General features: G+C 41.2%; 1 protein-coding gene across 2 annotated transcripts in view; it reads left to right on the top strand.

Annotated features, from left to right (window-relative positions):
- The first annotated feature begins 568 nt into the window (after positions 1 to 568).
- Positions 569 to 9,915, top strand: part of HSD17B4 (hydroxysteroid (17-beta) dehydrogenase 4) — a 71,250-nt gene continuing 61,903 nt past the window's right edge. The window contains exons 1-2 of one of the 2 annotated variants that reach the window (XM_015558442.1): positions 569 to 763; positions 2,716 to 2,769. In XM_015558442.1, the coding sequence (XP_015413928.1) occupies positions 706 to 763; positions 2,716 to 2,769 (112 nt within the window). In that variant the 5' untranslated portion in view covers positions 569 to 705. The remainder of the gene's footprint in view (positions 764 to 2,715; positions 2,770 to 9,915) is intronic. The other variant, XM_006755253.2, reaches the window with a different exon arrangement.

The following is a 9,915-nucleotide window of genomic DNA, read 5'->3' as shown; positions in this document are numbered from 1 at the left end:
TAACTCTGGATGACTTTACTGTTCATCTGTAAACTTGTGCTTTATAAATGTTGACTGAATTACATCATAGGACTGATATCAACATACAAAACCAAAAATCATTTAGGGGCACTTGTGAACCTTGTTTTTGGTCCCGCGATTCTGTTTTGGGGGATCAGCGTGGGGGTCCGCGACTATGCATTTTTGACAGTTCCCAGATGAACTTCATGCAGGAGGTCCAGAGATTACATTCTGAGGCATCTTTACTCATTGGTAAGGGTGCCATTCCTTCTTAGAGGCTGTTTTGAAAGCTACTTAAGGATAGGGGCTGCGTCCTATGTCTCTAGGCTAGCTCCTAAATCCAGAAAACGTTTGTTGAGTGAATGACAAAACAACGGGTGAATGAATAAACTCAAGGTGCCAAGTCAGCTATTTTACCACACAAGTTCCAGCAGCTCCTATTACTAATTCGTGCAGCAGAAATGGGCTTTCAAACTAAGCCCCTTGGGCGGGCTCTCCCCGCCACCTCCCCGCTGGAGGCACGCTGGACTACATTTCCCAGAGGGCCAAGGGTCTCCGCGCAGGCGCACTTGGAAAACTACGGCGTCCGTCTCCTTCCCAGCAGGTCACTCGCACCCGCCTCCTCTTTGCCCGTCTCCTCCCAGTCCCGCAGTCCGAGCTCCGGAGGTTCTGCTTGTGTCCCTGTGTGTCTTGCAGGTTGGACTCATGGCCTCGCCGCTGAGATTCGACGGGCGGGTGGTTCTGGTCACCGGCGCAGGGGGAGGTGAGCACGCGAAGGCTGGAGGGCACGCAGTCCCTGGGGTCGCGGCTTGGGAGCAGCTGCCGTCCGGGCTCTGTATGGGGCTGCGGGCGGCGGGGTGGGGTCGGGAAGAAGCGGCCTGGGGAGCGAGGGGCTGGACGCGTTGGTATAGGGGGAGAGGACGAAAAACTGCTGTTGTCAGGACACCGAGTCTGTTGTGGAGGGAGAGGTGTGGCTGGCGGTCGTGCGTGGGGGGCCACGGACCCCTCCCCACGCGGTCAGCTGCAACCCCTTCCCCGACCCGCCCTGTGCAGCCGCCCGTGGGCCCCAGAGTTACGCGAGGAGGGAGGCGGGGCTCGGCTGCGGGCTGCAGAACGAGGGGAAAGTCCTAACTGAGCTCGTCTCTGTGCATCAGGGGCGGCTCTACCTGCCTTGAGACTCTCGGGCCTCGCTCAAGTCTTTAAAGTTGCGGGAAAGCGGCTGGGGGCGCCCTCCCCCGGGAGTGGAGCTGTCAGTTCCTTGCCTCCGAAAAGTCCCTCACTTAGCGGTTCCTTTCCTCTGTCCCATGGCTGGGCTCTCTGATTTTCATTCCGGAGAGGGCCTTCTTTAAAGAGGCATCTAAGAGTCCTCGCTCCTACCCACGCGGTCAGCTGCAACCCCTTCCCCGACCCGCCCTGTGCAGCCGCCCGTGGGCCCCAGAGTTACGCGAGGAGGGAGGCGGGGCTCGGCTGCGGGCTGCAGAACGAGGTGAAAGTCCTAACTGAGCTCGTCTCTGTGCATCAGGGGCGGCTCTACCTGCCTTGAGACTCTCGGGCCTCGCTCAAGTCTTTAAAGTTGCGGGAAAGCGGCTGGGGGCGCCCTCCCCCGGGAGTGGAGCTGTCAGTTCCTTGCCTCCGAAAAGTCCCTCACTTAGCGGTTCCTTTCCTCTGTCCCATGGCTGGGCTCTCTGATTTTCATTCCGGAGAGGGCCTTCTTTAAAGAGGCATCTAAGAGTCCTCGATAAGTTTGCATACTTATCAAGTCAAGCACTCCGCACTAGTCCCCAGTTAACCTGTGACTTCAGTTACCGCTAACCCAAAAATTTGTTAAATGGAAAGTTCTAGAAATAAACTTCAGGAGTTTAAAATTGTGCACTATTCTGAGTAGCGTGATGAAATCTTGAGCAGTCACGCTCTGTCCAGCTTTGGATGCGAGCACTAATTGGCAGCCTCATATATTTTTCCCGAGATATTCTATGCCTGTAAAACCTGTATTCATTTTTGAATGTGTACATTTATACCTTATATCTTTGAACTGGAATTAAACATTTAATTACTATTTAATTGAGAATTAAATATGTGGTTGGTGATTGTGTCATTAAAATCCAGTGCAGTATTTAAGAATCGCCAGATATTTGAAGCAGGAAAGGATTTAACGTAGCCATTTGTATTTTAGGCAGCTCCTCTGGGAATGACTGGTGGAACAATACAGAGCAGGCCCATTAGGAGCCTCAACCTGTGAGGCTGCCATTAAACTGCTGCAGCCTCATTGGATACCAGGGATGTAGAACATGGAAGCTACCCTCCAGATTTAGGGAGCTAGGGTAAGAAGTTGCCACTACGTCCCCGGTTTCTTAATACCTAGGAAGCTTCAAGAAATCTGCTCCTTAACCAATAGCAACAGCTAGAACCACAGTAAGGTGGCGTCTGCCTCATTTCCACTTTCCAGATTTCATGCAAATATGTTTAATGGTGGAATCCAGTTCCCATCTAGCATCCTAGCAGCCAGGTAGAATGGTAGGAAATGATAGGTAGAAAATACAGTTTTAAGCTTTTTAACCTCTGCAAGTAGAGGAGGGTGAAATACAGGTTGAGAGTACCAATGAAGACATCATATAATTAATTGCTCATGGTTACTTTAAAATAGGGATTGCGTTGAGTGGACCAAAACTTACCCTAACATTTGCTCAACTTTGTGATTATTTTGTTTTTTATTAGGTCTGGGCCGAGCCTATGCTCTGGCTTTTGCAGAAAGAGGTGCATCAGTTGTTGGTGAGTTGACGTTTTTTTTCTTTTTAATCAGTAGCTGGCAGCTAAAGTACGGACAGTCTTCACAAGCCAGCCACGTTTGTCTTCATATCACTAATGTGTCAAGGTCAAATTTCATCACTAATCTTTTCTTCTGCCAGCAAAAATTCCCCTCTCCCCTTGAGGCTGACTTTATAACTTACATTTGAAAGTAAACTACTTTCGCAGAATTTGCAACTTAACAATTGATAAGGATGGGATGCCATTCATGGTATAAAAGGAATTTATTGCATTTGGTATATTGTGGGCTATCATTTTTTGAGATAGAAGGCTCATGCAAGATAAATCTCTAAGTATCAATACATTGCTAAGAGTAAGAAATAAATGCATTTGGAGAACTAGAAGTTTAGACTTAGGGAATCCAAAGTATATTGTTCTTTTTAAACATATCTTTAATCCAAGTTTTTCACATGGAAGCTTTTTACAACAGTTTTAAAAAAATTTTTATTGAAGGGGTAGTTAGCTTGAGATTTATTATGAGAGGTAAGTTGAGAGGTGCTGCATTGAAGAATCTCAAAAGGTGGGAGGTTTTTGTAATGTAAGTGGTGTGGACTGGCCTGATGTACTTGGTCGTGGTGTGAACACAGGGGCAAAATTGTCTATATCCAAGTCTTTGTGGGGAATAACTAAGTGCTCAGTGTAGGGTAGGTGGGTAGGGCAAATGTTATGGCCCAATATTTATTAGTATCTTTTTCTGGGATAAAATTGTTGGCTTCCCAATCCCAGTTTTCTTATATCTTACGTAGAGATAAATGTCCCCTCATTTGTTTATAGAGACATAACAAAAGAGTAAGCAAGCAACCAGATTTTCTAACCAAAGAAAACCTAAGCAGGGCATTAAATATATTATGTTCCCTCACTGGGGATGTGTAACCAATGTTTATGGAAAGGACACAGAGACTTTGGGTGTTTCTTGTTTAAGATCATAGCCCATGTCTATTAATCCGATCTGCTTCTTGTGGCAAGGACACATTTTGACACTGTATTTGGCTAGTGGGTGTATAGTTTAGGTCCTCTTTGCCAGATTTTCCTAAGCATATTTCATGTCATGGCATAATGTCACATGTTGTTACTGTTTTTTCTTTTCTTTTATATTGCAGTTTTTTTTAAAAAAATATATTTTATTGATTTTTTACAGAGAGGAAGGGAGAGGGATAGAGAGTTAGAAACATCGATGAGAGAGAAACATCGATCAGCTGCCTCCTGCCCGCCCCCCACTGGGGATGTGCCTGCAACCAAGGTACATGCCCCTCACCGGAATCGAACCTGGTACCTTCAGTGCACAGGCCAATGCTCTATCCACTGAGCCAAACTGGTCAGGGCTATAGTGCAGTTTTTAAAAAAATATTTTTACCGTATAACTTTTTATTTTCATCTGTTCCACTCAATTCTGTAAGTGCAAGGACCTCGTTTTATCTTCTGTATCTTCTAAAGGACCTAGAATGTTGCTTTGGACAAAGAAGCTACTTTTTCATTGGTTCTTTTATTGTTTGACATAGGCTTTTGGGGGTGGGGGCGGGCAGGGGCTGGTGTGTCTTTGAGATTGGTTGAATAAATTTCTGTTTCCTTTTTTGTTGTGAGTGAGATAAATTTTTTAGGTTATAAACTTGTTTTATGAAAAGTTTACAGCAGTGTGTTTTTGTGGGGATCAGCTTTCCTATATTTGCGACCTTTGGTAAATTTTGATTAGGAGTTTTTAAGTTCTAAAAGGTAAACAGGGACAGCGTGTCTATTTATTTTGTCATTGCCTTAGAGATGGTATTGCAGCAGGTGCTGGTGAAAGTCTAAGAAGGTAGAAAATGTGTGTCTTGGAAAAATATTTGCCAATCTTGGCTGAGAGCGCCAGATTTAGTTTGGTTTAGGGGAGAAGTCAATCTATGTGAAACTTTTGGTTGTTGATTTCTTCCACTTCTAAGTCTGTGACTTACCTGTGAACTTTCTAGGCATAAATGGGTTGTGCTCTTTCCTAATCAACACCACCCTCTACTTTAGTTTTTTAAAAACAGATACCCTGCTTCTAGATTGCATCACATGTGCTAACATTTCTCCTGTAAATTTTTTCTTCTGCTCAGCAATTTTTTTTAAACCTGAGCAAGCAAAATATATTAAAGAGGAATAAACAAACCTAGGATGTTATGACATCAGAGAATCTTGTTTTCAGAAAAATCTGTGACTAGCTCCGAGGCCAGTAAGAAGCAAGTCCTTAAAAAATAGAGTAGCTTGTTTAGCCTTTAAATCAGCGGTTCTCAACCTGTTGGTCGCAACCCCTTTGGCGGTCGAACGACCCTTTCACAGGGGTCGCCTAAGACCATCCTGCATATCAGATATTTACATTACGATTCATAACAGTAGCAACATTACAATTATGAAGTAGCAACGAAAATAATTTTATGGTTGGGTCACAACAAGAGGAACTGTATTTAAAGGGCCAGAAGGTTGAGAACCACTGCCTTAAATCAACTTTTGCTGGCTTATGCTGGATTAACAGGCACATTTAAATGGTTTACAATAACAGGATTATTTCATGCTTATGTGACCTTTCATCTTCTGGTCAGCTGTGTCTCTGCTCTGTGTGTCTTCCTAATTTCAGGATCCCAGCCAAAGGAGCGGCTTCCATCTGGGACATGGCTCTTGGGACAGAGGAAAAACAACAGTAGATCCACATGGTGGCTCTGAGAGCTTCTGTTCAGAGGCATGCCGCTTCCACTCACATTCCATTGGCCAAAGAAAATCACTGGCCACGCCCAAAGTCCCGGGCATCACTTAAGATATTCCCTAACTTCATGTTAATAGGATTGCTACATTTTATATTCCGTCATGTAAAATTATGGGAGATTTAAATCTGGGTATAAGACTGCTAAGCCTTTGCTTGATATTGCAACAAGGGTCATCTGGTTTTGTAGAAATTGTATCTTTCAGAAAATGTTTGCACGAACCTGAAGAAAATACTGGAAATGGAACAGTTTTGAGGTTTCCTCAGTAGGTGAGCCGTACCCAGTTTCCTGATACTGCGTTTTATCGTGAGGGCATGCATGCAGTGATTGAAGTGTTCAGTAAGAAGGACCTTTTCTTTGATAGTAAGAAAGGCCGATTGTTTTCTGTTTTCTGTTCTTGAACTGGAGAAGTAACACCTTTGAGTGATTGAAGTTCAGTTTTTAAAAGTAAGATTGACATGTTTTCTTTTCTCTGCTGCAGTTACATAATTGGTAAAGGTGGGTCTGAAGTTCACGGGGTCTGGTCAGAGCCCGTGTTTTTCACTGCTGTGTGATGGCGATGGCTGGAAGGGGAATTGGAGTGGGAAAAGGGAATTGCCTGTGACGTTAGGGCAGGCTTCAAATCCTAGCTCCGCTGCCCAACTACGTGACCTCTGAATATGAGTAGCCGCCGTACCTAACTTCCAGGATTATGATGGAGATTAAATGACACAAAAAACGAAAGCCCTTTGTAAAGGGAAAAGAAAGGAGCCCATGCAGGCGCTGTGCTCATGAACCAGATACATCAGAGTGAGCCTGAGGTCTGTTTGCGTAAGCACCATGTTTCCTTTACAGTTGCTTAGAGACAAGGGCCTGCCTTAGGCCCTGGTGCATCCCTTCAAGTGTAAGGAAAGTGCTTTGCTTAGTAATTGATTAGGACATAGATGCCAATTGAGTGAATAAGTTAAATCTTTATGACACAAGAAGAAAGATTCCAGTCCAGGGCACATGCCTGGGTTGCAGGCTTGATCCCCAGTGTGGGGCCTGCAGGAGGCAGCCAATCAATGATTCTCATTATTGATGTTTCTCTCCCTTTCCCTTTCTCTTAAATCAATAAAATATATTTAAAATCAATTAAATTATACTTTTTTAAATTAAAAAATTAAAAAACATTTTGTTAATTTTAGAGTGAGAGGGTGGGAGGGAAGAAGGGACGGAGAGTGAGAGGATAAAAACATCAATTTATTATTCCACTTATTTATGCATTCATTTATGCATTCTTGTATGTGGCCTGACCAGGAATTGAACCCTCAACCTTGTTGTATTTGGACAATGCTCTAACCAACTGAACTACGCAACCAGAACCTATGAAATTATTCTTAATGCTATTGTTCACTATAGGAAACTTTATCAAAATGGGGAAAGATCACCCTGGCTGGTGTCGCTCAGTTGGTTGGAGTGTTGTCCTGTGCACCAAAAGGTTGCTGATTCGATTCCCAGTCAGGACACTTGGCCAGGTTGTGGACTTTGTCCCTGATCAGGGTGCATGCGGGAGGCAGCCGATTGATGCTTCTCTCTCACATCAATGTTTCTTTCTTACATCGATGTTTCTCTTTATCCTTCTCCCTTCCTCTCTCTCTCAAAATTAACTTTAAAAAGTGGAAAATGTCCTCAAACAGAAATGTCTAGAAGGACATACAAGGAACAGCCTAATGCAGTTATCTGTGGGAGAGATAGGTATAGAGCAGTGATGGCGAACCTTTTGAGCTTGGCGTGTCAGCATTTTGAAAAACCCTAACTTAACTCTGGTGCCGTGTCACATATAGAAATTTTTTGATATATGCAACCATAGTAAAACGAAGACATATTTTTGATATTTATTTTATATATTTAAATGACATTTAACAAAGAAAAATCAACCAAAAAATGAGTTCGCGTGTCACCTCTGACACGCGTGTCATAGGTTCGCCATCACTGGTATAGAGGATGTGTAAAAAGGGACTTTTTGAGTTTGCATTTCTTAAAAACTCAAAGTAATAGCTTCTGCTTTGCATATTCACAATTGCAAACCTACTTTTGTTCACCCCTATATACAATGGAATATTAGTTGGCCACAAAAAGAACAAAATCTTACCATTTTCGACAACATGGATGAACCTAGAAGGTATTATGCTAGGTGAAATCAGACTGAAAATGACAAATACCATATGGTTTTACTTATCTGTGAAATCTAAAGAAAATAAATGAACTAACAAAACATACTCATAGAACAGAAAACAGTTGGCAGAGGGGAAGGGAGTTGAGGTGGTGGGCCAAAAAAAAAAAAGTAACTTCTCCAAAAAATAAATACTTTTATAATATAATATTGCCTTTATTATCTTTTTATATTTTTTTAAATTTTAAATATATTTTATTGATTTTTTACAGAGAAGAAGGGAGAGGGATAGAGAGTTAGAAACATCAATGAGAAACATCAATCAGCTGCCTCCTGCACACACCCTACTGGGGATGTGCTCACAACCAAGGTACATGCCCTTGACCGGAATCGAACCTGGGACCCTTGAGTCCGCAGGCTGATGCTCTATCCACTGAGCCAAACCGGTTAGGGCCTTATTATCTTTTTATACACTTCTTGGATTACCTAGTACAAAGGATGTCTTACATATCAATACATATAAAAGTTGTTTCAATTATGTAGAATTGGAAGCATAGTTTTACTTTGGAAATAAAAATAGTTTACAGATATGCCATTGGTAATAGATATAACTCATTTGGTGACAAACCCTTGAATTGAATAAATATATGAATGTGAATATGTGTAAAGATAGTTATAAAGCACTTTTCAAATATAAAGCATTTAATTTATTCCTCTTGATAATGTAGCTGCATTGAGCTACAGCAAAAAAGAAGGAACTACTATAATAAATTGAAGCAGTAAAGTGAAACCATCAAGTAATATTAATGTTCAGATATTACCTCTCTCAACATTTTAATAAAGTAATTTATGATTTACTTTACATGCAACACATATAGCATGTAATTAAAATATTTTATAAATAAAGTACCCTTAAAAATCTGTAAGAAGGATAAACACTCCAAAAAATGTGACTTAAACAAGCAAAACAGTAAGAAATATAAATGAAAATTTACAAATATATCACATTTTGGGATATTTTGATGGTTTCAATTGAAAAGACTGTCCTTAACTATCATCATCTTATCATTTTTACTACCTATTTTAAAGCTATTTGTTTGAGTGAGGTGGTTGATTTATCATTTCCTCTATAGCTTCCCAAACAAATAAGATTTTTTTTTAGTGGAAATAATTACCTTCTTTTCAGGATAAAAGAAACTTGCTTACAGCATTAGAGGAGCAGAGTAGCATTGTAGTAGGTCAGAGTTCTGGTCTGGATAATGCTATTTCATGCAGCCTTGGAGCCTAGGGCAAGTTGCCTAACCTTTCCTGAACTTTCCTCACCCGTGAAAGGAGGAACAGCTCTTCATGCTAACCTCCTAAAAAGCTGTGTGGAGAGCAAATGCAGCAGTGTACATAATGGTTCTTCGAAAATGCCAAGTAGACACATACCAGTATAAGGTGATAATGGTATTTTAAAAAAATCATTATTATTATTATAATTTTAGCCATAAATTTAAGTGGTAACAGTGTCACACAGTATGGATAGATTTCTCTTGTGTACAGTTGCAAAAAAATCTTAATATTGTTTCTCATCAAGCTCTTCAGCATGTAACCGGCTTTTCTAGTTAGGGTTGTGTAATTTAGCTCTGGTGACAGTGGGATGATTGAATGAGGTCAGTGCTAATTTAATGCTCTCAAATGTAAAGACTTACCTTGAATAAATCTGTTCTGATACTGTTTTCACTGCACATTATTGGTCTCAATGCTTACCTGTGTTGTTGCACTTTGACCAATTTCCACTTGGGGGTGGTGTTTCATTGCACAATTGAACAATTCTTTAAATATCCCATTTGCCAATTTGCTTTTGAACTTTCCCTTGCTTAGTTAAAAAGGCTCTTAAAAGACTGTTAGCTTCATGTCTTAAACTCTTGATATTTTTTGCTAGTTGTTTTAGGTCATTTGCATGGAAATAACAATTAATAGGAATTTAGTCTTGAATCATACTACTGCTTTCTTTAAATCTCTTGAGGGATAATGTAAGCCTCTTTTTATTATTTTGTGTTTGTGGTTTTATTATTTTTTACATGCAGTAAAAATGGTAAGTCTATATTGTTAGAAAAAATATGTCCCAGTGCACATTTTGAAAAACATATTCCCTTAGAAAAAAAGTTAATTAAAGACACATTTATTTAGCTAATTTTAAGTGTGGCTAGGCATTTGCTTTTTCGCTGTATTATTGTTACCACCTCAACCACTTGCCACTCTCATTCCAATCTACAA

This window comes from Myotis davidii, unplaced genomic scaffold (assembly GCF_000327345.1).
Source record: "Myotis davidii unplaced genomic scaffold, ASM32734v1 scaffold130, whole genome shotgun sequence".
Classification (NCBI taxonomy): Eukaryota; Metazoa; Chordata; class Mammalia; order Chiroptera; family Vespertilionidae; genus Myotis; species Myotis davidii.
This window is presented reverse-complemented; position numbering and strand designations above follow the sequence as displayed.